This window comes from Alternaria burnsii (genome assembly GCF_013036055.1).
Source record: "Alternaria burnsii strain CBS107.38 chromosome Unknown 731, whole genome shotgun sequence".
Lineage (NCBI taxonomy): Eukaryota > Fungi > Ascomycota > Dothideomycetes > Pleosporales > Pleosporaceae > Alternaria > Alternaria burnsii.
The window spans coordinates 1,004,561-1,032,542 of NW_024066115.1; the positions used below are offsets into that span (position 1 = coordinate 1,004,561).

The window sequence follows — 27,982 nt, forward strand, 5'->3', positions numbered from 1 at the left end:
GAGCTAAAGCTTGACCCATGCACTGTTTGTCTAACTTTTGGGTTGCGACGACATATTGATGCGCGTGAGAAGAAGAACCGTTTACGCGCATCCCTTGCAACTCGTCAATTGACGGCCCGACACTCCCATCTACGGGCGCGACACGACTAGACATTCGCGCGTTCCCAGTCATCTCGCCGGCATTAACAGCTCCTTCACCGTCAACACAAACACCAGAGCTCTCCTCCACAGCCGCCATCATGAGCTTCACATTCGGCCAGCAAGGCAGCAACAACAACGGCAGCAGCAGCAGCACACCAAACAAATCGCTGTTTGGTGCCGCGCCTTCCACGGGCAGCGCGACGCCATCCCTCTTCGGAACCGCAAACAGCAACACCTCAAGCACGCCGGCCAGCGGTGGCCTCTTTGGCTCTGCTGGCGCCAACACAGGCGGCTCAGGTGGTCTTTTCGGCGGCGCATCGAGCACGCCTGCGTCCAAGCCTGGCGGTTTGTTCGGCGGAGGCGGAGCCACACCTGCCGCGTCCTCAACACCAGCTTTTGGCGGAGGCTTTGGTTTCGGCAAGAAGGAGGGCGATGCGCCAAAACCAGCTGGAGGCCTGTTTGGAGGAGCGTCCACTGGCGCACCAACAACGTCTTCTGCGCCCTCATTTGGATTTGGTAACGCGGGTGGTTAGTTCCCACACACATCTCGCACCTCCAACGCGTCTGCTAACACCGCGCTTAGGTTCGACATCAACAGCTACGCCTGCAACGAACAAGACGTCGCTCCTTCCTTCCACTACCCCAGCTGGTGCCCCTCCGGGTGGAAGCCTGTTTGGACAGAACACCCAGGCCAGCGGAGGCACATCCTCTTTGTTCGGCGGCGCAAAGCCAGCAGCTCCAGCAGCAACCACATCGTCCTCCACACCTAGCCTGTTCGGCGCTACACCCGCTGCAAAGCCTTCCGGCGGCTTCAGCTTAGGAGGTAACACCGGCACCTCGACCGACGCGAACAAGTCCGCGGCTCCTGCCAGTAACCTTTTTGGAGGCGGAAATCAGTCCATCCCTACTTCTCAAGACACACAGGCTTCTAAGCCTGCGGGTGGCCTCTTTGGTGGACTGGGCAGCACAACTCCCTCCTCGACACCCGCGAAACCTCTGGGAGGGTTCAGTGTGGGTGCCACACCTGCACAGCCAGCTTCCTCGCAGCCTTCCTCTACTCCAGCCTCGGGCTTAAGCCTAGGCGGAAACAACACTGCGTCGTCTGCTTCTGCAACACCTAGTCTGTTCTCGCCTGCAGGAGCTTCCACACCAGCATCTACGGGCGGTGGCTTCAGCTTTGCTAAGCCTGCTGCTCCTGCCAGCACGGCTGCAACTACCGGGGCTACAACCACTGCCACAAGCGGTGCACCCACCACAACCGCATCATCGAGCTCGTCCTTGTTCCCCAGCATCGGAGGTGGGCTGGGAGGCGGGAGTGCTTCGTCCGCTGCTCCCGCGACTGCCGCCACCACCACTTCTGGCACCACACCCAGTTTATTCAACAAGCCCGCAGCAAGTGAAGCACCAGCAGCATCGTCTAACACTGCTTCGCAACCAACTCCTTCCCTCGGGGCCACGACCGGAAACAATGCTGCCCAAAGCGGGCTTGCTGCGTCAACTGCCGGGCCTGCACCGTCGGCTCAATCACGACTGAAGAACAAGTCTATGGACGAGATCATCACACGCTGGGCAGCTGACCTCTCCAAGTACCAGAAAGAATTTCAATCACAGGCTGAGACAGTCGCCTCATGGGATAGGGCCTTGGTTGAGAATTCCGATAAAGTCCGACAATTGTACTCGAAGACTTTCCAAGCTGAGCGTGACGCTGCTGAAGTCGAGAGGCAGTTGACGATGATGGAGGAGAATCAGCAGGAGCTCGATTCGTACCTAGATCGGTACGAGAAGGAAATTGACAATCTTATGAAGATGCACGGCGTCAGTGGCAAGAACGAAACCCTACGCGGCCCCGACCAGGAGCGCGAGAGGACGTAAGTGAAAACCTGAGAGCTGTCTGCAGCTACGAGATAACTAACGAACCCATAGTTACAAGCTTGCCGAGAAGCTTCAAGACCGCCTCAACGAGCTCAACAAGGATCTCACAGAGATGATTGAGGAGATCAACAATACCTCGCAGACGCTCAGCAAGACAGGCAAGCCAGACGATCCTCTTACCAAGGTCGTTCGTGTTCTCAACACCCAGCTTGCACAGCTTCAACTCATCGATTCCGGTGCTTCGCAGCTTCAGGAGAAGATTACCAAGGCGCAGCGGGACACACAACGTGTTGGTGCCAACGGCTGGAACGGACTTGGCTCGGATCCTTCAGCCGATTTCATGAACAGCATGCGTGGGGCGAGGGCCTCGCAAAGATTTTAATACAATGGATGAGCAGGATGATGGTATAGGATAGGCACGGTCTTGTGCTTTGGATGATAGGGTATGGTCGCATGCATTGGCGTTATCCAGGCGTTTCTTTTTCTGCACGGAGAGCCGTGCGTACTCTCGAATTCATAACGTCTCATTGAGAAACAGACCATATAACCAGTAGCACAACATTGTGTAAAGCATCTATGCTTTCTCTCCCTCCCCTCTCTCAAATGTCCCTTCATCCCCGCCCTTTCCCATAATAGCGTTGTGCACAACCCCCCCTTCTAACATTCTCCTGCTCTCAGTCCTTGCCTGCATCCATGCCAATGCCGCCGTCCACGCTGCCATGGCAATGCTGACGGCAATCATAGCCCACATACCTCTAGTAAAGTACGGTGCGAAATTTGCACCGTAGAAGACAATGCTCCACCAGGCGTTGATGGCGTTGCTTCCCATGTTCATGCTTGCTATGACCACAGCACGCAGACTGTCTTCTTCGTAGCGTAATACGTCGTTTGCCCAGGCGAAGAAGGTGGCTTGACAGGCATAAACGCTGCCCGCCCAATAATACATTGCGAAGTGAATCGTGGTGTTTTGTGGATAGGCGAGAATGAGGGCTGAGGTTACGATACCAGTTATGCCAATCCAGTAGCCGACAAGATAACGTTTCCCGCCCATAAAGTCCGTTAGTGTGGCCCAAAACAAAGTCGAAACAATCCCGACAGCAGGTACTCCCGTAGGATAGTTGTTATTCTGAGCCACGGTATAAGTGTTTGTAGGATGTGAGCGCATGTAAAGTTGCAACAAAGCGTTTGTGCTAAAAGATTCGGTCTCTCCCGCTAGAATCCAGAGGATGACGAAAAAGTACCAATACCACGTTGAGAAGCAATGCTTCAAAAAGGACAAGGATATTGGAGTGCGCTCCGAGACTTCAGGAACGCGGGAGATTGCTAGCGCTTTCTCGGAGGCACTGAGGTACGGCGCTCGTGTGTTTCTTGGCGTGTCGGGGAAGAGGGCAAAACCGTAGATGGCTACAGGAAGTGTGATGAGTCCGTCAATGACTGAAGAGACTTGGCGTTAGTGCGTTAATTGTAGATGTTGTCAAAACAACTTACTGAAGAGCCATCGCCAACCACTCATCCCCCGGAGGCCGTCCATGCTACTGTGTATACCCGTTTGGATGAAACCGCCAATCATGGTGCCAGCAAGGCCTGATGCGGTGAATATCCCGGAGCGTTTTCCTAGCTCTTTTTCGGTGTACCAAGAACCAAGAATGTAATGAGTTCCTACGAACGTCGATGATTCGAACAGCGCTTGGAAGAAGCGGATTGCCATGATGTCCTGAGGTTTCTGAGCGGCTGCAGTAACCATTGTCAAGCCTGCCCATGCTACCTAGGTTGAATAAGTTACAAAACTCAAGGCGCTTTGGGTTAGAGACGCACCATGCAGGCAGGGAAGAAATAACGAGGCTTGATGTAGTACAGCAGGATGTTACATGGCACTTGCCCTATAGTATACCTATGTATGTCGAATTAGTATGAGACTATTCATGGTCTTCTTTCGTTTATGCGTACTTACCCTACAGTGAAGACGGTGTTGATCTGATTGAGTTGGTTGCCTTTGAAGTCCAGCTCTTCCCTCATGCCAGAAACGTACGCATTGTTAAGATTGGTGCGATCAAGATAATTGAGGAAATACATGAGACAGCAGAAAGTAAGGATGAAAAAATCAAGCTTCTGCACCAGCTTGCGCTCGCCTGGCGCATTCTGGTCGCCTCGAAGATAGGCGATGAAGCTGTTGGCCATCTTGGAACGGATTATTGCACGATTGAGGGCAAAAGTGTTGCGCCCTGTCGCTAGAGATGTGCTGTTAAGCAATGGAAGATGGCTTTGCCTGTTTTCGAACAGCTGTCGCTATCAGTTATGTTTGTAGTATTGGTTGTTCTCCGGGTGATATCGTCCGCCCCATGCATCATAGGACCGATAGACGCTGGGGGCAAGATATGGTTGATACTACGCCACTTATGACTGACTCGAGATAGGCATATTCAGTAAGCGTTTTTGCCGATCATATCTCTGTGGTGAAGCGGCTGAATGCCGGTATCGGTTACTTGGGTGTTCGTATCTGAATCTCAACAGGGCAGGTATAACCTCTTGACCAGCGGTAGTCTATCTCGGCCGAAGCGACGGGATGTCTGGTAGCAGTTAGTCTGGGTTGGGTGCGTCCAAAGGTGCGGGGAATGATATCGTCGACGCCTCCAATGGCTTCGGTTGGGGACCACCACAATGACAGATGGCCGCGGCGCAGACGACCCGAGAGTGGGGAGAATACATTGCGGTAGGGCCATGAGTACTCACTGAAACGCTCGAAGTAACCGTCTTTCAACCTTGTAAACTTATTCACTATTGTTCTACGATATTGTAGTAGCTTGGCGTTGCGAAAGCCTTAAAGTATGATATCTGAAGCGAATTGGGAGAAAGTTGCTGCGGGGAAGCGCGCAGCTCTCGCGGAATCCATTCCGACCGAACATCGCATACCGCAAGACAAGATACCACCAGAGTCTCAACTCGACGTAACAACATGGCCTAGGGAGTCTGGGTGGTTTACAGCAAACGAACTTGAGATCACTGAGAGCAGCGCAATCCACATTCTGAACCAGATCGCGTCGAAAACATGGAGCGCCGAAGATGTCACGGTCGCGTTCTGCAAACGCGCAGCAGCAGCGCAGCAATTGGTATGGCAGAACCTCCAGGACACATGTGAATCATTTTAACGCGTGTGTAGACCAATTGCCTTAGCGATGTGTTCTTCGATGAAGCAGTGCAGCGAGCCAAATCCCTCGACAACCATCTCCGGCGAACTGGCAAGACTGTTGGGCCACTCCATGGCCTGCCAATCTCTCTCAAGGACAACTTCAATATAAAGGGAAAAGACAGCACTGTAGGCTTCACCTCATTAGTCAATCAGCCGGCGGAGTACAATGCTACGTTGGTGGATATACTCGAACGGCTGGGCGCAGTGCGGTATTGCAAGACAAATGTGCCGACAGCCATGATGATCGTATGTATGCGCGCAGGCATATGTTGGGCTGGGAGTTGACAGGATACAGGCAGAGTCTGTTAATAACACATTCGGACGTACCGTTAATCCGCTTAATCGCAAAGTCACGTCTGGCGGCTCTTCAGGCGGAGAATCAGCCCTCATTGCGTTTGGAGGTAGTCCTTTAGGCGTCGGGACCGACATAGTGAGTTCTATATCGTGACGTGTAATCCTCATATCTAACAAGATCAGGGCGGCAGCTTGCGAATCCCGGCAGCATGCACCGGCATCTTCACTCTTCGACCATCTTTCGGTCGCTTTACAACACAGCGATGTAGATCTGGTCTCGCTGGCCAGGAAGCGGTACAGAGCGTCAATGGACCCATGGGAAAGTCGCTTCAGGATATTACCATGTACTCGAAGGCGATTGTCGATGCGGAGCCATGGAAACTAGACCCAAAGATGCTGCCTATCCCGTGGCGGTCAGTTGATGTTCCGCGGAGACTCAAGATAGCGGTCCTTTGGAACGATGGTGTCTGCTTGCCCACACCCCCAGTGACGCGCGCTCTCAAGGAAACGACAGAGAAGATGAAGAAGGCTGGACATGAAGTTCTGGATTGGAATCCAAGACTACACGGAACTGCGCTGGCACTTCTGGTGAGCTACTTTTGGAGCTACACCAGCCCCCAAGCTGACAAGTATAGGGACGAATGTTCGTCGCCGATGGCGGCAAAAGCGTCGAATCATTACTCGGGGCGACAGGCGAGCCATTTCGACCCGAGATGGTTCAGTACAAAGATGCCGAAGAATTGGGCGTATATGACATGTGGAAGCTACATTCAGAGAGATCCGAGCTACAACGGCAGTACCTGGAACAGTGGATGGCGATCGAAGGGCTCGACGCCATCTTAGGTAAGTCGAGCATTTATGTTTGCTGCAAAGCAGTGTTTAACCTTTCTTAGCACCCACGACCCCGTACTCAAGTGTGGCGCATGGCGATTTCAAGTACGTCGGGTATACTGGTGTATATAATGTTGTTGACTACGCCGCCGTATCTTTCCCATGCGGGGTCTCTGTCGACAAAGCAGTCGACAAACACGCGAGTGACTACAAGCCCCAGAGCGACTACTGTCAGGATGCTTATAACAGCTGTAAGCTATACACTGTGCTACCGATGGTTGTGTTCGACAATTGATGAACAACAGATCAACCTGAGCTATTACATGGTCTCCCAGTCAGTCTACAGTAAGTGTTGAATCGTTGTTGCTGAAAAGAGCAATACTGACTCATGCAGACTGGTCGCGCAACGGCTAGAAGAGGAAAAGGTGCTGGCTATGACAGAGTCAGTACTCCAGGCGATATACTCTTAGTGACATGAAATGCGTGGAATAAGCCCTGCCATCTAAATGTACTTGACAACTCTCTGTTGTGATACGGTCGCTGGACATCGCAACTTCCTCGTAATTTCAGCAGGGTGCTGGCCGCAGAGTGTGCAGCAAGAGCTATTAAGACGTTAGATAAGTAAACAAAAGACGGGCAATAATAACCTCCGTGTTGCTGAGTTCCAAACAACATCACCTCTACCTTCCACTTCGTCCATCCTTTTTGGCTCAGCTCTACAACGACCAGCTTCTTCTACACCCTCTGCCTCTGCCGCCCTGCTTGCGTCTATCTGCAAGTAGTCGAAGCTGGTCGTCTCATATCCTTCATATTCTTCGCCCTTTCGACCGACTTCTCACTTCACTCTTTGAGCAGTTTGGCCGTTAAGCATCACAGCAGCGTACGTTAACCGTCTTCGAAACCCGTACGCATTCGCCGTTCCAGCCCGAACCAAGCTGGATTTCACTCCCTGGTATGACTCAGTCTAAAGATAATGCTTCGAAGGTATCGAGCGCACACCTGAAGATGACTACAGCCCCAGAGCGCAAGAAGCTTGCACCACGTACCACGTCGGAAAGACTCCCTTGGCTGACTCACAAATCTGCTCGGATCGTGACTGCAGCCTTGACAGATGGTCAAAACAGTACAGCCGTGGAGAGCTCATGCAGCTCGCCCATAGATGGTCATCAAAGCCCTGCTCAATCACCGTCAACCACTCGTCCTTCTGACCGCAAAGTATTTGTTACAGGTGCTCCGACACCTGCTATCACGAGCAAACCGATGGCGCGACACAATCGATTGGTGCAAGCAGCTGAGCGCCGACTGTCGTCAGCGGTCCCGAGCAGCCCATCTCCAGTAACAAGGCACCGACTATCCCAGGCGCGTCGTGCCTCACTGGCAATCGACGCAGTGAATCCATTGAGAGCAGCACGAGCGTCTATATCGCAGTCACAAGAATCACAGAAGAGACGTTCTATCGTACATGCCAAGAAAGACGATGAAGAGCCAGAACACAGTCATCTTCATGAACCTCGCCCTCGAATTGACAGCCTGGCGCCCGTTCCCAATCATCTCCAGCAGTCAAGCACTTCAGATTCAAGCAGCACGCCTCCTGCGACCGTATCGGGAGTAAACATATTCCCCAATCAACCGGCACCAATACCTGGTACATTCGTGGGAATCATGAATAGGAGTATCAACAACATGGTCGAAGGTCTAGAGGCTATGGTTCAAGAAGCGGTCGAGGTTGCTGAGGTCGCTGATGATCGAAGTCAGGTGGAAGAACTGTGCACAATCATTGAGGGAGCGAAGGGCGCTGTACATGATGCTTCCCCCGAACCTGGATATCTCATGACAACCGCGCTTCCTCTTAAGGTGTCTGAGTCTTCAAACTCATCTAGTCGCCATCAGAATCTACAGCCGTCTGCCATCGTTCAGCGAGGTGGCTTAGATGATGTCGCTCCCAATGTTCGGCTGCCACAAGATGTACCAAGAGCCTCAGTGTCCTACGATTGGGCATACGCGAATCCATGCGTTCGAAAGCAAGATTGTTCGTCTACTTCGTTATGCTCGTCCAGTAATCATGAAAGCGAGCGAAACCATGTCGATTTCGACACACGAAGCGATCTGCTCCTGCCAAAGCTGGCTCAAACAGCCCCAAGAGAACACGTCGATTTCGTTCTTCGTCCTGTAGGTAGGGACAAATCTCGCGGTCGCTCTCGCCAACGCATCACTGATAATGTTGCGGTGCGTCGAAATCGCCGCTGTCGAAGCCATGAGCATACATCGAGACCGAAAACTCGGCTTGAGCCAAGAGATGACTCAGGCTTCGGTGAGGGAGATACCTCTTTGGATGAGGACGACAGGCTGTCGAAGCCATATGGCACCGAACTTACGGTACGAGGACAGTCCCACCATCACACGTTTGGTCTTCGACGACATCACCACAGACAGCCGATTGCACGAAATTGGTCTGCGGGTAAAAAGCGTCTTACTGCGAGTATTGCGTGTATCAACACAGCTCTGCTTGGTGTCATCGTTGGCATCTATGCGGGTGAAGTGCCTCGCATACAGTATTCCCTGGCGGACGAACGCCACGTCACGATCATAGGTAATACAGTATTGTACGCTGGGCTTGCTTTCTCGACCTTTTTTGCCTGGACACTACCCCTCCTACATGGACGCAAACCCTATGTCCTCGCTGCTCTCGCAATCGCCTTGCCACTCCAATTTCCTCAAGCAATTGTCGTCAGCGGCTTCCGCAACAAGGAGGCGAACTATCGTGTCGGCCTTTTACTTTCTCGTGGCTTATCTGGGGTCGTTCTCGGATTTGCGAATGTCAATTACATCACTGTGTTGCTTGACCTCTTTGGGGCTTCTTTACAGTCCAAAAACCCTCATCAAGAGTTCGTTGTTGCAAACGATGTCCGTCGCCACGGTGGAGGTATGGGCATGTGGCTGGGGCTTTGGTCATGGTGCTGGATCGGGTCTCTGGCCGTCGGCTTCCAAATTGGGGCTGCGATCATCGAAAAGCTGACACCGGACTGGGGGTTCTATATTGTCGTGGTGATCCTTGCTCTTGCCTTGATCTTAAACATCATGACTTCAGAAACGCGACGCGCACCATTCCGGAAGTCGGTGACTGAGGTATATGACAGAGACGAGAACTACATTACAAGGCGTGTGAGCAGGGGTGAAGTGAAATTGCACATCGAAACCGAAGGACCGAAGTATTGGTTCGAGGAGGTATGGGCGGGTGTACAGCTTATGGCAATGATGCTGTGTCAACCTGGCTTTCTCGTCCTGGCATTGTACCTGGGATGGATATATGCACAGGTCGTCCTCGTGATTATTCTGCTAGGTGCTCTCCTGTCGCGAGACTACAGATGGAAGCCGACAAAGGTGGGCGCGGGTGTTATATCCATAGCTATCGGCGCCTTGCTTGCGATCCCCCTAACGAAAGCGGGCATCTTCTCTCGGGAGCGAAAAAGCGCATTTCGCACCGACTCCATGACATTCCAGAAACAAGTCACCTGGTCAAGCCATCTTGTCCGCCGTGCAATCTTCACACTGACACTTCCTCTCATGGGCATGGCGTACACTGTCTCTTCGGCTAGGCGCCCTCGACCATGGCTTGTGCCGATTGTTTTCGCTGGCGCCGTGGGTTTCCTCAGTGTTCTCGCCATAGCTGAATGCCACGGCCTGATGATGGAAACGTTCGATACATGTGACCTACAACCTGGAGTCAACACACGACATCGGCTGCAAAGCATGGCTGTACAAGACCGTAGAAGAAGAACGAATTACACGTCCTTCCCCCGTGTCACTGCTGGTATTTTCGCCAGTCAAATCATCGCGTTCATTCTCGCTGCAGTTGCGACGATAGTCGGCGGAAGCATGACGCGCAATCTTGGCGCACAAAAGTCCACAGGGACAACGGCAGGCATCCTCTTTGCTCTCACTGTTCTGCTTATCCTGGTCCTCTGTCGCTTCAAATCGGTGCAAGTCATACCGAACCATACGTTTGGAACAAGACGCGACACAGCAGCCTGGCAAGAGTTCAAAGACCTGGAGAAGGTTGGGCGTGGCAGCGACTGGAAGGCTGTGGTCATTGGAAATCCGAGTGGCAAGATGAGGAGAATGAGTGTGCTTGAGTTGGGAGCACTGAGTCGCTGGACAGAGATCCGGAAGCTGAAATTTCTAATCAAGGGAGTCATGTTGGGACAGGCAAAGGAGAAGAAGGACATGGGAGATGGTTGGTAAAGGTGTTCAGACATGTTTGAGTATTGCTGGAGAGGTGTTGATTGGGTATTAGAGAGCAATGACCTAAGAGTGTACTAAAACAACGAAAGCGCATTACCCAAGGCACTACGATTGTAGAGAAGATAGGAAGCGGCGAGTGAAAGGTGACCTCATATGTGTGACTAGCATAGGATTGTTGAGGTGGTAATGCCAACATCGTTAATCCCCTGAGCCATCCGGGCAAGGGCGTCCGTGCGCGGCTGAAAAACCAAGCGTCACTGCCGAGCTCCATCCACCCTCACGAGCAGACGACCGGCGACACCCCATCTCCCCTTCGTCAATTCACATCAAGATGTCTCTCGCTGCATCACGTGCCGTATTACGGCAATCGACGTTCGCCGTCCGCCGCGCTGGCATCCGCAATGCCTCGACGACCGCCGAAGCCACCAACACCGTAAAGGAAACCGCGTCAAAGGCACAGTCCAAGGCATCAGAGGGTCTCACCAAGGTCACAAGCTCCGCGAGCTCTGCGGCGTCGGGTGCCGGTCAAGCCGTCAACAATGCGACACAGCAAGCCACTGGACGGGTAGGAAGGATGGTCAACTTCGTGCAAGGTCAGTCACCCCATCTCAAAGGCGGGGGAGTGTGCCAATTGGCCATGGGAGCGTTGCGTCTAGTACCAAGAGCCGGGATATCAGAACCTGAAGCGCATTGGTTTGTCCGTGCAGCTTCACACTGCTTATCAACCGCAGCCATGTTTGTAGAGTTGGACCGTGGTAGACGTTGGGCAGGAATTCTGATGCAGCATGATACTCCATCCGGAATCACAGACTGACATTATCATAGGACTGGTTCCCAAGGCTACCTACTACGGAAGGGTCGGACTTGAGCTCGGCAAGCTCATTGCCCACCAACGAAGCATGCAACCACCGTAGGCCTCCCACAAGCCGGGCTTGGCATGCTGGAATGTCGGAATAATTACTGACTGCTCACAGATCCATCCAGACTATGCAGAACTACATTCAGCCCGCATTGAACGCTCTCCGCAACCCCAGCTCCCTCTTCAACCGCGTAGCCAGCGAGGCCAACAGCGCTGCCCAGCAACCCGCCAACGTCCTTGCGCAAGTTCGGAACATGCCCCGCGAACAGTGGTACTCTATGGGTGTTGTTTTCGCCGAGGTCATCGGTTTCTTCTCCGTTGGCGAGATCATTGGCCGATTCAAGCTTGTTGGCTACCGGCAGAAGAAGGACGAGCACCATTGAGTGCGGTGAGCTTGAGGGATGAGCTTAGGAAAGCTACGACACGACATTTCAGCATGCACTAGGTTCGAGAGGTAGTGGGGAGGGCTACGAGGGGTTGGTGAGGAAAGAAACACTGTACGATTTCGCGGGCAGGGAAGCTGAGCAAGTGTGTTTGCGGTGCGTTCGGGGTGGTAGGAATCCGATACTGTATACTGCACATACCTCTGATTTAGATTCCATTTTCTACATGTGCAATTATTGGCAATGCATCTACTACAGTACCACGATAATAGTAGCATAGCAGTAGTAGATTACACGTGAATGCTTGGATGATCGGCGCTAGTTGCGCCGAATCGCCGCGGCCCAATTATTTTTCTGAGCGCGCAATCGAACTTTTGCAGTCCGCGCAGCAGCAACGCAAGACGGGATGATGCCAAGGACATGATCACTCTTGCTGAACATCTTCCAGCCCACCGCCACTATGAACGTGTTTAAACTCCTCTCGCGATCCTCGAAAGCGGCGCAGACGTCGCCCGCGCAAAAGCTTCCTTCCTCCGGCGCCGTCGCAAACCCGCAGCTGTTCGGCCACGACGAGCCAGCACACCCCTCGGACACGTCGAATACTAGTCGCAAGAGAAAAAGGGGGCAGAATCTGGCAGACGCATCTTCGAGCGCAACTCAACTTCCCGCCGATCTCGACTTCTTTGGCGGCGGTGCAAGCAAAGATTCAGAGTCAAGTGGAAGCACTCTTTCCAAGAAGCAGAGGAAGAAGCAGAAGCAGCAAGAGCGCAAAGAGGAAGCTATCCTTCAGGAAGGCGCAGGCGAGATAGAGGAGGAGTCATACAATGCGGACGAGTGCAAGAGGGTACTGCGCTCGCATAAGCTAAAAGTTGCAATACTCGACGATTTTGCGACACAAGTAGAAGAGCCAAGTAAAGAAAAGAAGTCGAAGAAGAGAATGAAGGAGAAAGAGACCAAGGAAAAGAAGAAGAATGCGAACAGACCCCTCTATCCACAACCCCTTGTCGAGTTTGCCCAACTACGGACACGTTACGGTATATCGAGACGTTTGGCGGAGAATATAGCAGAGCAAGGGTACAAGCTACCTACTGAAGTTCAGCTTGGCGCTTTACCGTTGCTACTGGGCAGCAAGGGCCGCAAGGTTACTGGCGATGTCGAAGGCTTGTCTGGTGCTGAGTTCAATGGAGACATTGATCTTCTGACAGTAGCACCTACGGGCAGTGGAAAGACAATGGCGTTCCTGATACCCATCATCGACTCACTACTCGCGGAGAGCAGCACTACAGACACTAGGGAGGGTCCACGCGCCATTATCCTCGCCCCTACTAGAGAGCTTGCGGCGCAGATTGTCAACGAGGCGAGGAAATTGGCAAAAGGCACAGCAATCAAGGCTACACTTATGAGGAAAGGCATGCAGGTCGTGCAAGAACGAGAAAAGGAGATACTTGAGGTTACAGTGGATGCGGTTGACGCGTCCGAAAATGACGAGAGTGATTCTCAAACCGACGACGAAGGGGCGGCAGCACCAAAGAAGAAGCAGGCTGGTCGAAGGGCAGAATTTGTGAAAGCCGCCATCCTAGTCGCGACGCCACTTGCTCTGCTCAACGCACTGAAGCGCAGGAACAGCACTGTTGCGAACATTCCTAGCGCATCTCAGCTCGTGCTTGATGAAGCAGACGTCCTCCTCGACCCCCTCTTCCGCGAACAAACGCTCGCGATATGGAATGCTTGCACAAATCCCAGGCTTCGAATTGGTCTATGGTCAGCGACCATGGGCTCCAATATCGATAGTCTGACGACATCTACTCTGAACAACCGCTGGACTGCCCTCTCCGCTTCACAGTCCGACCTTCCTCGGCGACCACCGCTCATCCGGCTCGTTGTTGGACTCAAAGACTCCGCTATACCCAATATTTCACATCAATTAACTTATGCCGCTACCGAGCAAGGCAAGCTTCTTGGTCTGCGTCAGTTACTCCATCCAACTTCCGTCTTCACCAACTCGAATCAGCCCACGCTCCGCCCACCGTTCCTAGTCTTCACACAAACGATACCCCGAGCCATTGCACTTCACTCAGAGCTCCTCTACGATATACCCCCAGAAGCAGGCGGTAGCTCGCGCATCGCTGTCCTACACGCCGATCTATCCTCGTCTGCCCGCGATAGCATAATGACGCGCTTCCGAAAGGGCGAAATCTGGGTTCTCATAACCACAGACCTTCTAGCTCGCGGCGTAGACTTCCGCGGTCTAAACGGCGTCGTAAATTACGACGTACCCACCTCCGCAGCTGGCTACGTCCACCGCGTAGGCCGCACTGGACGTGCTGGTCGTCAAGGTGGTGTCGCAGTCACATTCTACACACAAGACGATATCCCCTATGTCAAGCTCATTGCCAACGTTATCCGCGCTTCTGAGAAGTTAAGGGGACTTGGTGATGAAGAAGGGAGTGTCAAACAGTGGATGCTCGATGCACTGCCCACGCCGAGCAAGAGGGATAGGCAGCTCCTCAAGAAGAGGGGTGTTGAGGCTAGACGTACGGCAAAGGGGAAGGATGTGAAGCCTGAGAGCAGAATTAGTAGTAAGAGTGGGTATGATAGGAAAATTGAGAATAGGAAGAGAGAGGCTAGGGAGGCGGCAAAGAAGAGAGGAAGTACAGTCGTAGGGCGTGGTAGCGATGCGGAGAGTGCTCTTGAGGGGTTTGACTAGATTGGACTGGGTCATCCATTGCCATGAATGAGATATGTGTCTGAACAGTACATATGTTGTCTGTGACACTATCCGCATCGCTATGCATGACACTGGCTTTCCAGATGTTGAACTTCTTCCATGCCTTGGTCCTCGACAGCAGATAATTACACGTTTTTATGATCTTATCTCCAACCAATATATACATGCTACCAGAATTCGACGTACCATTATGACCCGCACTTTAGTGCACTGCTCTGGAGGTTGTTACAAGTCAATCAAAGTGATGACGGAAATCTCGGACTTCACATCTTTTTTGTATCTCTCGCTCTAGAATTCTTGGTAGGCGATAATTTTTTTTTACAATCTTTGTTGCAGATCTCAAGGTATGTTGTGATTCTAGAAAGGCTTCCGAAAGCTTGGATCCCCGAAGGTGTAAGGTTTCCTTTTTGTTAGCGTTCCCAAGCGCTCACACCTACGGGTGTGTCCGCCATTTTGTTTTCGACCCGCGGTTAGATCGATACTAAGTGGTTTTTGTCCACAATGGGAAAGACACGTCTTCCATGCTGGAGTATAACGGGTATATCAGGGTCTTTTCGCTTGTATCGATTAGGAGGCGACTAGCCATGTGGAAAGATCAATGCAATTCGTTTCTCTCACAAATCCGGGGCAATCGATCTGAATTAGATAAATCGAACCGAATGTATGCAACTAGCGCTCTTGTCAGTTTCTGCACATGTGGAACTAGTTTTTTTTTGAAAATCGCAGTAAAGTAGGGAGCGACTTTGACGTGTCGGTGATCTTCAAGGCTCAAATTGCAGTGTTGTCTTTTCCGCCGGCATGATCCATGAAGCTGCTGCAGCATCGAAAGGGTTTCAGAAAAAAGCAAGTACTGTCTCGCGCATGCCATGGGAAAAAGCATATCCAGATCCACTTCCCGTCCGCGGTCTGGTGCATCTGACTACTGTATCCTTCGCTTAGATGGCACCCTGAGGTCTGTCGAGAGTCAACCTCGGCCCACTCTGGTGGCTTTCGGTCCATATGACCTGCCTTTCTGGTGCATGCCATTGGCCACCCATTCCGACATCTGTTCACCAACATTGGAAATGAGAGTGGTAGTTGATGCGGCCTGGCGTGGGCCTTTCACGGCACCCATTCTGTTGATCAAGGGTGTGAGGGCATGCGAGCTTTGTGTGACGGCGGTCTTCAACTCCATATCCACTCAAATCCCTCGGATTTTACTTCTCGATCGGTGGAGTTGCGGAACCGCGCTATGAGGCCATTTCCGGCCGGCGTCCTGCTCCGAACTCCAATCCCAAGATTCTCGGTATTAGCAACGTGACCACCATGCTTACGCAGCTTGTGAAGACTTCTGCTGAGTGGCCAACGAGCTGATGAATCGGAGGAAACAGGCAAAGTACTGCTGTGAACCCACGTGGTGCAACAAAGAAATGTGCTGAGGTTGGTGGTCGAGCGGGCGAGAACTGTGTTCACTTATCCATCTGCGAGTTGGTTCATAGATCAAAACGCTTCTGAGCACGCAATCGGCTTCTGGCTTATGCAAACCTCTAATGGTGCTTCGTTCGGCTCGTGTTTCCTTACTGATAAGTAGGCCGTGTGGAGGGCGCTCACACCACCCCGCATCCCACAGCCTAATCGCGAGCTGTCCAAACGTGACCAAAAGTGTGATGTTGCCGAAGTATGCATCTTTTCTGTGCATATGCGGCGATGTCGTTCGATGAGTCAGATTTTTAAATTCGAAGGATTCGGGGTCTGTTCATGGAACGCTTCCAGACCGATAAATGGCAAGCTCGTCTATCGCGTCTATCCTGTCAGTTGCCTGAGACGCCAAAAGGCGTTTTGAGGCGTACGGATACGGGTAGCAGCAGGATCGTAAAGTTACCGCTGTCGTGTTCAGACCAGGAAGCCAAGAAACGTGGGACTTTGCCGGTACATTCGTGCAACCGTGTCGCAGTCCAGTAGTTCACCATACCTGTCTGTGATGACGCGGACTAAATTCTGCTCTTGACCGGCTGGCTCTTTTGTGTGCTTCTTTCGATAGCGTAACATAGCAAGTTGATTCGATGACATGTTCCAGTACTGGTGTGATGATATGGAGTCTCGTGCCACATACCTATCTAGCTCGGCATCGACCTACTTACCAATCTTTGGCCTTTAGAAGGTATATGCTTGTCCTTTAGGTAGGCCTAAATTTTGTAGGCGAACCAGGGTAAACGAAATGCAGGCCAAGCAAGGGCTTATGATGGCGTGCATACGGCAAGGGCGCAGGCCCAGGGTCGGCTGCGGTTCGAAGTTGGTGTATGCTAAAAATCTCAACAAAATGTTATGAGCTATTGGAACGTACTGAAGACTTCCTATTAATTTTGTGCCGAGCAGAAAACTGTAGAATAACGAGAACCGTGCGACGGGGTTCTTCGAGGAGCTTTGTCGAAGAGGTTGATGTCCACGCAACTAGCTAGTTGTGAGAGCTTTCTGTTGACAATTCATTCATTTAGCATCTAACGTAACCTTGAAAGACGGTATCCATGGAGAAGGATCATTGGGCTGATTCAAGATTGTCTAAACCCAATCGGTTCGCGTCAATAGCTGACATGATATACATGTTTGCCAACGCTTAATATATGGCCGAAACCAGAAATATCCTACCCGGTGTGGTTGTCCTCGCAGCATGCTCAGCGCCACGGGCGGGTACCGCCTATATAAGCTTGCGATGGGGGTTTTGCTGTTTCAGTGATACTTGTGGTTGGATCAGTCAGCTTGAAGGAAAAAGCTTATGTCCTGATAGACATCCCAAGCACGTGCTGCCTGGAGCAGCCACTCCGATGTATCATGGTATATGCACGACATCAGAGATCGACCGACGTCGTATTAGTCGGCCACCCGCATCGCTTGGCAGTCTTGTATCATGGGACTAGATCGAGATGTGTGCTGAAGCTGCTAGCAACCGTTCTGCTCATCAGGGCATGCGACATTATTGCCAATCCGGAATGTACGAAGTGTGTGCCTCTTTGGGATGTCAGCAAAAGTCAGTATAGACACCAAAGACTAGGGACTGAAGACGTCTGTTCTTAGTTTCTTCGAAAGGATCAGCATATGCAGCTAAGTGTTCTTCACACCGTTCGCAAAGGGTAAGCAGGGCCGTGGTTATGCAATAGCATATAAGCTCTGCGGGCGGTTTTGGGGTCAGGGATATGCAGCCGCATACAGAATATGGATAAGGACATTCGCTATAGTCTCCGACCCTGGTCAGCTTACAGTGGCCTCCAATTTCCGGCGGTGCGGGAGATGTCCAGTCCAATATGACGCGGCCAACATGCGCCTCAGCTGGAATGCTGCACACGGTAATTGGAGGTGTACGAGCCATTTTTGGCCGCACTGAGGTGTCGCGCGACCCCCTAGGCTGATTCGCCGCCGTGGTGGTATTCTGGTCCAAAGGCGAGATAAATAGTGACGTGTGAGGGCCTGCATCCATGGCTCGGTTAGAAGGTGGTGTGAGTGTGTGGGGAACAAAGTCAAGAGCGCTTTAGGACTGGCGATCAACACCACTGATTAGCGCACCGCTAGCGTCGTCCAGGGATTCTCCATGACCCTGGCCCCCGCGCGGACAGCCAGACATCGTACGAGAGACAGTAGCGGGATTAGATACATTGTTATGTTTAGCATACATCTCTACGCTTGACTGAACGCGTCGCTGAGTGCATGAGGGTGTGGATCGTTTGTTGGCGAGTACGATAGGGCACCTAGGTGCGCAGGTGCACACTGATCGGCGCTAGTCCTCCAGTCGATCCCAAGCTGTTGTAGCTCACCAGGCCAGCAACCACCACCACTTGACCCGTCGTCATCCGTAACCAACCCACTTCTTTCGCCTTACAGTCTTGCCAAATCGCACCATTACGTGTTTCTTCCTAGGCGAGCCTCAAAGCACACAGAAACAAGCACTATTGTGCCTCCTTTCCGGACAGTTTCCTTGTCTTTGGAGTTCCACTCTCGGTACTCGGAGGCAATAGTACTACCCCCCCAAAAAAAAATACTTGAAATGCCTGAGGATACACGACGTTTTATCCATCGACTGAATGCTGCAAGTGTTGCCGCTCATAGATGTACTATAGGAATGACCGGAGTGAATCCCAAGGGACCTGCGGCAAAGCCCCCGGCCAGCAACAGCGCCGTTGGAAACCGATGATCGTATTAACTCCATGATATCACGAAGAGTTGGAAACACCGAGATCTCCCTCAGGGTCATCCCCGTTTACAGAGCTCACATGGCAAGCTGGACAAGAGCCAAATCGGTGTACCATAAGGTCATTTGGACACCTTGCGTTGAGACCATACGGCTTCTGTGCTGAGGGTTTGCAACGATACAAAAGATTTAGAGTGCCACTATTCAGGTCATCTGGCACATCTCTGGGCGAGAAGGTTGCACGCCCTAGCTATTGTCCCAAGCTCCCGAGTAGTGCGAAGCATCAAAACCATCCTCAGCCTTGCTCAGCTTCCGGTTACTTACAGAACGCTCTTCCGGAAAGTGACATGATCGATTCGGAATTATGCGGAGGGAAATCGCGGTAAGTCTTTCTTGTCAAGGCAGACTCGCGGTGTCATACGATTTTAGACCTTATGAGGACTATTGTTGAAGGAAAATGCGCCAGTTCGCGTTTGGAACATCAACGTCCCCCACCCATTTTTCATCTGAAAGGTAGACTTGGTAAATAGTATCCTTTACTTTGTCTGGTCATAGTCAACCGTCCTTTGATGCATTGGAGCAGACACGTGTGGCGGCTTGATGGAGCGATTGAATGTGTAAAGATCTCCTTGAAAATATCAGGAATGTATAATTGGAGTTGGACAGCTTCCCTTCAGAAGTTGAGCGCCCTCTATTCGGTCAATTAATCGAACCAAGGATAGGATATACTTGGATCAGTCTATGCATATGCCTATTGTTCTTCTTGTTGACAGCATCATTTATTGGGCGTTATGTGATTGATTTCTAGAAGTCGAGCATTCCATCTCGGACTCACTCATCGTGAGAAGACCCCCTGGATGCCAAGAAATGCCGACAACAATAGTACAAATAGCAGTACACGACTGTGATTGAGCCTCCACAGCGCCAGACCCTGTCTCGTCTGTGGCGCAGGCGCGTAAAAGTGTTAACATTCGTGTACGGCTCTGGCTTTCGCGAGGAAGCGGCAAGCGATCCGCACTATGCGGAGGATCAGCTTTGCCCGAGCCTGTGGTTGATGACGCAATATCCGCAAGTGTCCTGACAGCTGTCATTTTGTACCCATGAGAATTGGTGTTTGCCATACTTGAGGTTCGGGCATGATCACCGGTCGAGATTACGACTTTGTCCCACCTTGATGACAGCTAGCCTAGTGTGTGGGTTGGACAAGGTGATATATTACCATACAGCATCGCTGATCCAAGATAGATATTCCACATCTGCTCTGTTGGAAGCCGGATGTAGACATTGACAAGACCGAAAGGTAAGGCTTCATGCAGGGAAGCGCCAGCAGCCATGACCCATCTTTCGCTCGATCACGCCCACCCACCTTTGTAAATTACATGCAGCATGCACAAGCAAGCCTTTTACATGGTTGACAACAAGGTAATTGGATGCGCGTATGTCTTCCCGCGGCCCGACGTTTGGATCTGCATGAGCATGGTATAAACCCCGTCTCTGCAGCGTTCTACACAACCTTGGAGTTTGAGGCAGGCGTACCCGGACCTTGTATCTCTTCATCCGGTGCAGGTACCTTTCCAATACTGTGGTCGAGCGGGACTGAGACGATAATTACAGTCAAGCTGAGGCAACGTAGCAGTAAGGTCCAGGCGACTGGCTGCTGTATAGGGTAATGTCTCCGACGAGAAGGCCATCGGTCAACGTACAACCAATACAGGCTACTAGTGCTTGGACGAACGGAGCACGCCTACAATGCGGACCGGCGAAGCACATGGTAACATAATTCTCGCAGCGGCTGACCGTAGCAAGCCGGCGCTGTGGCAGGTGGCTCGGTTGCAGCAAACGGGCAATCGTGTTAATCAATCGAGCAGCCCCGGAATTTTTCCCGTTGGCCAGCGGCAGCGAAACAACAACGAAGGCTGCTGTAGCAGAGAGATTGTGGATGAGTGGTAATAACTAATTAGCCGTGCCGGAAGCATGTACGAACGGAGGATGAAGACGCCAGCCCTGCCGCCAAAAGGTAAGGAAGCGCCTATCGTCGCTATTGCGCCACGCTTGGTAAAATCCGCTTGCAGCGGCTAGTGCATGGGACTCTGAGAGCAGAGAGTGGGCAATTCAGGCCTAGAGCCATTGCCCTCAGGATGGTCTGGCGCCAAGCGGGGTCACATAGTGACCAGGACCCATCGATCATCAGCCGCATCGTTCGTAGCCCGCGCGTCGGCTCCGTATCGCAGCGCTGGCGGCGTCAGGAGGACCAGTGGGCGATGGCACAGCCATGTCAAGATTAGTGGTGGTGGATGGCGCGATGAGGTGAGAGCAGTGGGGAGGCGTGCTGTCTCGTGCCCCAACGGCAACAAGACCGGAGCGACCGCGGGGCGGTTACAGTGAGGGCCCTTGTCAGCAATGCACCACGATGCAAGTCGATCCTTGAAGCGCTGCACCTAAGGTGTCTAGGGTTATGCGAGCGATTCAACGGCTGGCGGGATCCAAGCATGACGCTCGAGCTCAGTGGGCGCATTCGCTATTCCCGACTCGTACACACCCTGGTCGCTACTGGAATTTCGCAACTACCTCATGCTCCAGCCATGTTCACACTACCCCAAAGTCTGCTAAGGGAATCTCATGCAGCTTAAACAGCGCCGGGAAGCGAAACATGTCCTCGCCGCCCTAGCCCGCTCGCAAGCATCTGTTTAAATACCTGTCACTTCCGCTGCTTCCCCGATGCAAGCGGCTTTTCACTCCCACCATTCGATGTGATCTTCGTTTACCGTCCACCGTCGTAGTTCACGTTTCGCACTACCACACTCGTTGGCCGTTACCATGTTCTCCTTTCCATTAGGCTTGTTCCCCAATTGGAGTTGGTTCTGTATCTTTTTGGCGCTCTTGTATGTCAACCACGGCTGCCATGAATGGCCTTCCCCGCACTTTGGACGACACTGACTCGCTACCACAGTTTGTTTCGATATGTCAGACTATGGGTTAACCTGGCGAGCAACTGGACCTACACGCCCATCCAGCCAGTCGATGACCCGACCATCACATCCAAGGACATGACTGTCATCATCCCGACAGTTGCCGAAAACCTCCAGCAGTTGAAAGAGACGGTCCAAAGCGCATACCGTCTCGAGCCATTGGAACTTCTCCTCGTCACACCCGACTCGCGAGTGAAGCGTGTGTATCAGATGGTGGAAGAGCTGGGCAGCCCCAAGATCATCCAAGTCCTATCAGTCAGTCAGGCCAACAAGCGTCGACAGCTATGCCGAGCCATCCCCGAAGTCGAGACCAAGATTACCCTCCTCCTTGACGACGACGTGTGGTTACCCGAGAAGTTTACCAAATGGATTCTTGCCCCCTTTGAGGATCCACGTGTTGGAGGTGTTGGTACCAACCAGCAGATCCGCCGCTTCAACCGCTCCAACATCTGGGAGTTCTTGGGTGCCATCTACCTGGTCAGGAGGAACTTTGACTGTACAGCTTGCAACTGGATAGACGGTGGCCTACCATGCTTGTCTGGACGCGCGGTTGCCTATCGTTCCGAGATCCTACAAGACCCCAATTTTACCTACGGCTTCACGCATGAGACATGGGGCAGCGATCATTTCTTGAATGCCGATGACGACAATTTCATCACGCGCTGGTTGTTCTCACACAACTGGAAGATACAGATGCAAAATCACCGCGAGTGCGAGGTCGAGACAACACTCGAGGACGACTCAAAGTATTTGCGTCAATGTCTGCGTTGGGTCCGCTCCAATTGGAGGAGCAACCTTACTAGCTTGACAGAGGGTTACATGTGGATGGTGAGTGCCGCTAGTTCCAATATTTGCACAGATTTCGCGTTGTTGGACGCCAAGCCAGCCCCTCTTTTGCCTGCGCCGATTCGTACTACCTTTGCTAATCCTTGCGCCGTAGAACTACCCATGGTCCCTCTACGCCGTCTTCCAGACAACGCTTACGCAATGGGCCTTCCTCCTTGATTGCGCCCTATTCGTCTCAGTCTACCTGGCGCTGCTGGAGGCAGGATACTACGCAGCAGAAGATGATAAGCAAGCTCACGCGGACAAGTGGCAGCGCTCGCTTTTCTGGGCCCTGTTCATTGCGCACTGGGTCTTCGCGAAGACGATCAAGCTAATTCCCCATTTGTTAAGAAACCCGGGCGACGTCCGCTTCGTCCCGGTCTCGATTCTTTTCGGTTATTTCCACAATCTCATCAAGCTCTACGGATGCATCACTGTGACAGAGGTATGTAGTGATTCACGCACCATCGCGTTCCCTTCCACATAGCTAACAGCTGGCCAACAGACCACATGGGGTACTCGCGAGGGTGCAGACGCCGACGACAACATCAGAATGTTGCCTATCCCACCCATGGCCACCATTACCCCTCCCCTGACGCCGCCGCCAGGTGGACGCGTGCTTCGCGAGCGAGGCGCCGGTTTTCCGATGATGAACTAGACGACGATTTCCATTTTTAGTCGGCATTCCAGGCCTCGGCTGCAGTTTTTGATGCAGTAATGTTAGACGCATCTGAGTTTGAAGCATTGTGACTACCAGTACACGGAAGGTAGAGCAACGCTATGTTGTTTCATACTATTGAGCGTGGCAGCTCTCGGATACCAAAATGGGCCCGGCCGGATGCAAGGTGTTCAAGGAGTTTTACGGATATGGACGAGTTTGAAGCGTCTTCCCATACGCGATGTTGGTGAATACCCAACCATGTAGTTTATGCAAAAGTCACAGCAAATGGCAATGATGATGACCGTTGAACCAGTGCCTTCTCTACACGCTCGCGTCGCACGCGACTGCTTTGGGAACACGTTTGACATTTGTGCAACCGCGGCACAAAAACTCTATCCCAACATCACATCCTGTTTCCCGAGCAACACACGACCCCCCTGGTCAGTCGTCTTAGGCGTCCTACCCGCGCTGCACGGTCTCCAAGTAGCGCGAACCATCACCCGCATCGAGGACATCGCCTGCTTCATCGTTTAGGGTAAAGATGTGGGAGTCTGGGCCGCGTCGAGACAAATAGCGGCACGTTATCTGAGACAGACGCACTACGAAGAATACAGGCAGGCAATACTCCCGACGAACCACTCCAAGACGGCAGGTGCGAAGAGCATGTACCTGGGTACCCCTCGGTTTACGGGATAAGGAATTGATGAGCCCACTCCCCAAGTCTCGGAACAACCTCGTATCTCCGCTTTCGGCCATGGCCCGCAGAATCGTTTAATCCATGGCTTTTGGGCAATGTCACTCTCGCAGCTGGCGCTTTCTCACACCAGTCGCTCCTTTCTTCTACTGCGGCCGTGTACTCCGTTCAACATCGGCTGCAGTAAGCTTTCGAGGGTTAACGACGCTCTCGGACATTCCACTCTCCTATCATGACCCGATGGCGCTGAAAAGTCGATGGCGTCCAAAGGTCTTCCCACCAACGAAGACGCCCACTCAAGCGGGCCTGCATGCTGCACGTCCTAGCTGAAGCTTCAAGGGAAACCATGCCGGCGCCGAACTTCTAATGCACACTTGCATCGCTGGCCCTCATCAAACATCATCGTGCGTCGCGGCAATTTTCCTCGCTGCCCACGACAAAAATTCTACGTCTTGTAAACAGGGACGATGACGGACGACAGATGCATGAGCCCTGGTCTTCTAGCGAGCCAGCAAGTTGTACGGAAGAGACCCTTTGCTCAAACCTTATGCTGGTCATCCCGCTCCCGCAGGCCTGTGTGTCCAGAGCCAAGCACCTGCGCTAGGCTGGCGCTGTCCGCGGCGCGACGCCTGACCCATTTCTCCACCTCTCGTCATAGCTGCCCACCACTGCGCACGCAGCATTCACAGCAGATGGGACAGCAAGCATCGAACAGCACACATGTACATTGAGACTCCATAGCCAAGCTGCTACAAGTCCCTGTGCCGCATCCCCGATGCAACACGCTGTAGACCAGTTAGGCACGGACTTGCAGTTCGACACTCGCGTGCCGTGCCCCAGAGCATTTACTAGTACCGGGTGGAACATTGTTATTGGTGCCTGGCTGATCAAAAGTACTTCAAATGCTCAGGTGCAGGCTGGGCGAGCGCCACACACTAGCCGAGCTGGTGATGACCATCTCCAATCGAGATGACATGACTGCTTAATATACACAATTGCAAGATGGCGTAACATATTTGCATCTCCATGTAATACAACATGGGTCGGGATACCTAAAGACTGCAGCGCAATCACCTTGCATGTCCGGACAATTGTCTTTCGCTCGATCTTGCTTGTCAGCATCCGAGACGTTGTCCAAGCAGCTGGGTCGAAGGCGAAAACTCTGCACATCTCGCTTCACGCGCGAGACACGCTGTCGGGACAAACATAAGCATGCAAAAACATTCACATGCCTTTCACATTTATCCAGTTATCTTGCTCCAGGGACCTTATGCGCGAAGCTCCAAATTACTCGTACACGTTCAAGAAAGAGGGCATGGGCCGTCATGCAATGCTTACAATACCCACTTCACTCTTGCCAGGGCGGATTGCGCTAATTTCATGTTGGCTAATCCTGCGACAGCAAAGACTGTGTACTTGCGGAGTCTCATCGACTTCCTTAGCCCCTACAGATGCTGACCCTCTGACGACATCGGACATCTAGCCTAAGTTCCAAAAGGCCCAGATCTGCTTCGTAGGTTATATGAAGCTACTGATCATGCAAGCTTTGGATCTGCTCATGATCGTGTCATGTTTGTCTGACACAAAGGCTGGAGCCGTCAAGGGCAAAGCTCGACAGTCCCGCGACTTCGCAACTGACAGCAACTTTCAAGTTCAACATACGCATGCAGCTCACTCGACATCAGCAATCCCTTCTGCTATTACACCTGGACTGCTTGATTGAAGTATCTTAATTGCCACCTTTCAACCACAACCTGTCCCTAAGGGATAAGCCCTGAAGTTAGGCGCATCCGAGGTAGCGTCGCGCCGTGCCGGTCGTGAACCGAGATCCAGCGGCAAGCACGAGCTGCAAATCATTCCGAGTCAGGTCTCTTTGCATTGGTGGTGCAGTTATGCCCGTATGTTGTTCGTCACGGTACAGCCTCGGATTTATCTACTAGGAAGGCCTTCGTCTCGGTGCAGGAATCACGTGCTCAGATACGATCTGACCAGTCAGTCACGAAATCTCTAAGTATCCAGGAACGTTGCAACGTCGAATTGTGGGGAAGATGCCATATATGTTATCGTCATCGTTTTGACGTACGGCCATGAACTCCACTGGCTTGCGCGTCGATTAATACCGCAGGTATAGGTGGCCTTTTGGGAACCCTTACTAGCCATTCTTAGGCTCGGCGCGACTCTTGTAGAATAGATCCGATCAAGCCTTGCCCACTACGGACCCCGGAGCAAGCGTTACTTTTTCCATGGTTCGTCGATCTTAGATGACGACGTCGTACAATGTCCTCACATGATCACTGTCATCAGCCTACACTAGGAGGCAAGATTTTCTGTCATGGCAAGACCCTGCAGCTTCAAGTCAGCCTCGCACAACCAAAGCCATATTCCACTCAAAGGTGTATCTCGATATTGTCAGCCACGAAAGCAAATCGTCAATTGCTCGCTCACTAATGGTCGGTCATTTGAACCGAGCGAGCCGCAACACGTACCTCTACTCCACGGCTACAAATGCGCTAAAATGACGTGCATCCCAACTGAGCCATCGCTGACTCGGCGGAAAAATACATCAAGGGTCTTGCCTGTCTTCTCCACATTCGCGGCTACTTTCGCTGCATCCAGACTTTTCACCCCACCCTCTTCTCGCACTCAAGATCAAAACAGCCGGACGACCTCTCGGTCCTTGATCATGATTTTAGGCGTTCGGCGCTGCGCGAGTCAGCTGGTAGCATCTAACGTCATACATCGCGGGACGATGCCGCCAGACATTCCCATCGTATTTTGAAAAGACTACTCCGATACTAGGCCCACTCGCTGATAGATACTGGCGGATGATGGGCAAACGGGTGTGGGTACAATAACAACTAGTGCCCAGCAGAATTGTGCCATAATGCACTGAAGTGGTAAGCGCTGAGGTGATGTTAGAGACCCAACAGCAATGGTCCATCCGGAGACCCTCTCTTTTGCAAATACAGAGAGGGTCCTGCTGACATTGGTGGAGTTCACTAAAAGCTGAGATCAATCGGACTGGAGACGCTCAGCCACCACACTGTCACAGTTTGACAGTTCGGCCATACATCTAATTCGCGCATGATGCGAGCTGCCGATACAAGAGCTTCGGCAGATGCAGAAAACAGGATCCCCAGTCACATGTCAAGCTCCATCAAAATACAGGGACATTGCAGAGCCTCACATATGCACGACTTCTGAAAATTGTTTGTTGAGCTGCGCGCTGTACTATCGGTGCTTCTCCGGCCCTCTTTGCTCCGCTTACCCCTCCTTCGCTTCCAAGCAATCACGGGAATTACTCTGCTTTCCACGCAGTCAAGGGCAAAGCACCAGGGTCAATGCCGCCCGCTCTCGCCTTTCAAGCGAAAGTATATCCGTACCCTCTGTCTAACTACTACCCCACATTTGCCGTCGGCTTCATAGGCATTGAGTTTGACACCTGTCTTTGTGGCTGGGAAGCGCGGGACGACTAAGCGCCTATCACTGCGCAATCGAAACGAGCTGCCTTTCGGAATCACCTCAGAGTCGGCATCCTGCGTGCAGGGGACGCCTAATTGCAGTACATTACCTCCGTGGAGCGCGTTGGTGAGAGTATGTGGGTTCTGTCCTATGTAGTAGGTACTGCGCTCCTACTGTGATGCCAAGCTGCACAACTCGCATGTGTCTAGAACAAGAGGTCATGGACTTAAAGTGTCCTTGTGCATGACGTGCAGCCACCTGTGTGTCTCGGGTTCAACTAGCCGAGGCCTGTCATCGACGATACATTGTACATGGCCTCGACTACCACTGGCTACACCGTGGTAGAGGATAGCCAAGCCGGAATGTTACTTCGGTCCATCCGGATTCACTCTATAGTTTCTCATGCTCGAAACTCATGTTGTCTCTATGTAGCTCTAATATCGTTAGGTTACATGAAAGCACATTGCTCATCTACATCTTGAGTCCATCACTGATATTGCCCTGGGGCCAACATGCCAACACTATCCTGTTGAGTCAAAAACAAGTCACCGTTTTTTTACTAGCGATAATTCTCCACAGATAGCAAGAAATTGACTGTGAATCAATTATGCTCTGCACGATACAAAAGTGAATACAATAATATATGGAATTCGGAGTCTCTTACCCCGCCAACCG

At 52.2% G+C, this 27,982-nt stretch overlaps 6 protein-coding genes across 6 annotated transcripts; 4 read left to right on the forward strand and 2 right to left on the reverse strand.

Moving 5' to 3' along the window:
- Positions 1 to 239: 239 nt before the first annotated feature.
- On the forward strand, positions 240 to 11,809 carry GT037_006992 (fatty-acid amide hydrolase protein; the record flags this gene model as incomplete). The annotated part of the gene is made up of 19 exons (XM_038932039.1): positions 240 to 669; positions 725 to 2,009; positions 2,065 to 2,366; positions 2,758 to 2,776; positions 3,230 to 3,361; positions 3,972 to 4,099; positions 4,428 to 4,436; positions 4,852 to 5,120; positions 5,171 to 5,446; positions 5,496 to 5,630; positions 5,678 to 6,082; positions 6,130 to 6,337; positions 6,388 to 6,576; positions 6,631 to 6,670; positions 6,720 to 6,767; positions 7,855 to 10,563; positions 10,820 to 11,160; positions 11,393 to 11,477; positions 11,542 to 11,809. 19 exons carry the CDS (start codon positions 240 to 242, stop codon positions 11,807 to 11,809), a joined length of 7,278 nt encoding a protein of 2,425 aa, XP_038785511.1.
- On the reverse strand, positions 2,588 to 4,191 carry GT037_006993 (mfs general substrate transporter; the record flags this gene model as incomplete). Its single annotated transcript, XM_038932040.1, has 4 exons — positions 2,588 to 3,456; positions 3,502 to 3,778; positions 3,829 to 3,904; positions 3,965 to 4,191. The coding sequence occupies 4 exons, from the start codon at positions 4,189 to 4,191 to the stop codon at positions 2,588 to 2,590; spliced, it is 1,449 nt and encodes a 482-aa protein (XP_038785512.1).
- Positions 11,810 to 12,269: 460 nt separating the features above from the next.
- GT037_006994 (uncharacterized protein) lies at positions 12,270 to 14,516 on the forward strand (the record flags this gene model as incomplete). The annotated part of the gene is made up of 1 exon (XM_038932041.1): positions 12,270 to 14,516. One exon carries the CDS (start codon positions 12,270 to 12,272, stop codon positions 14,514 to 14,516), a length of 2,247 nt encoding a protein of 748 aa, XP_038785513.1.
- Positions 14,517 to 19,475: 4,959 nt separating this feature from the next.
- Positions 19,476 to 19,817, reverse strand: GT037_006995 (uncharacterized protein; the record flags this gene model as incomplete). The annotated part of the gene is made up of 1 exon (XM_038932042.1): positions 19,476 to 19,817. One exon carries the CDS (start codon positions 19,815 to 19,817, stop codon positions 19,476 to 19,478), a length of 342 nt encoding a protein of 113 aa, XP_038785514.1.
- A 1,696-nt stretch (positions 19,818 to 21,513) lies between these two features.
- On the forward strand, positions 21,514 to 23,148 carry GT037_006996 (glycosyltransferase family 2 protein; the record flags this gene model as incomplete). The annotated part of the gene is made up of 4 exons (XM_038932043.1): positions 21,514 to 21,578; positions 21,647 to 22,493; positions 22,606 to 22,935; positions 22,996 to 23,148. The coding sequence occupies 4 exons, from the start codon at positions 21,514 to 21,516 to the stop codon at positions 23,146 to 23,148; spliced, it is 1,395 nt and encodes a 464-aa protein (XP_038785515.1).
- A 2,219-nt stretch (positions 23,149 to 25,367) lies between these two features.
- GT037_006997 (uncharacterized protein) lies at positions 25,368 to 25,568 on the forward strand (the record flags this gene model as incomplete). Its single annotated transcript, XM_038932044.1, has 1 exon — positions 25,368 to 25,568. One exon carries the CDS (start codon positions 25,368 to 25,370, stop codon positions 25,566 to 25,568), a length of 201 nt encoding a protein of 66 aa, XP_038785516.1.
- Positions 25,569 to 27,982: the final 2,414 nt, after the last annotated feature.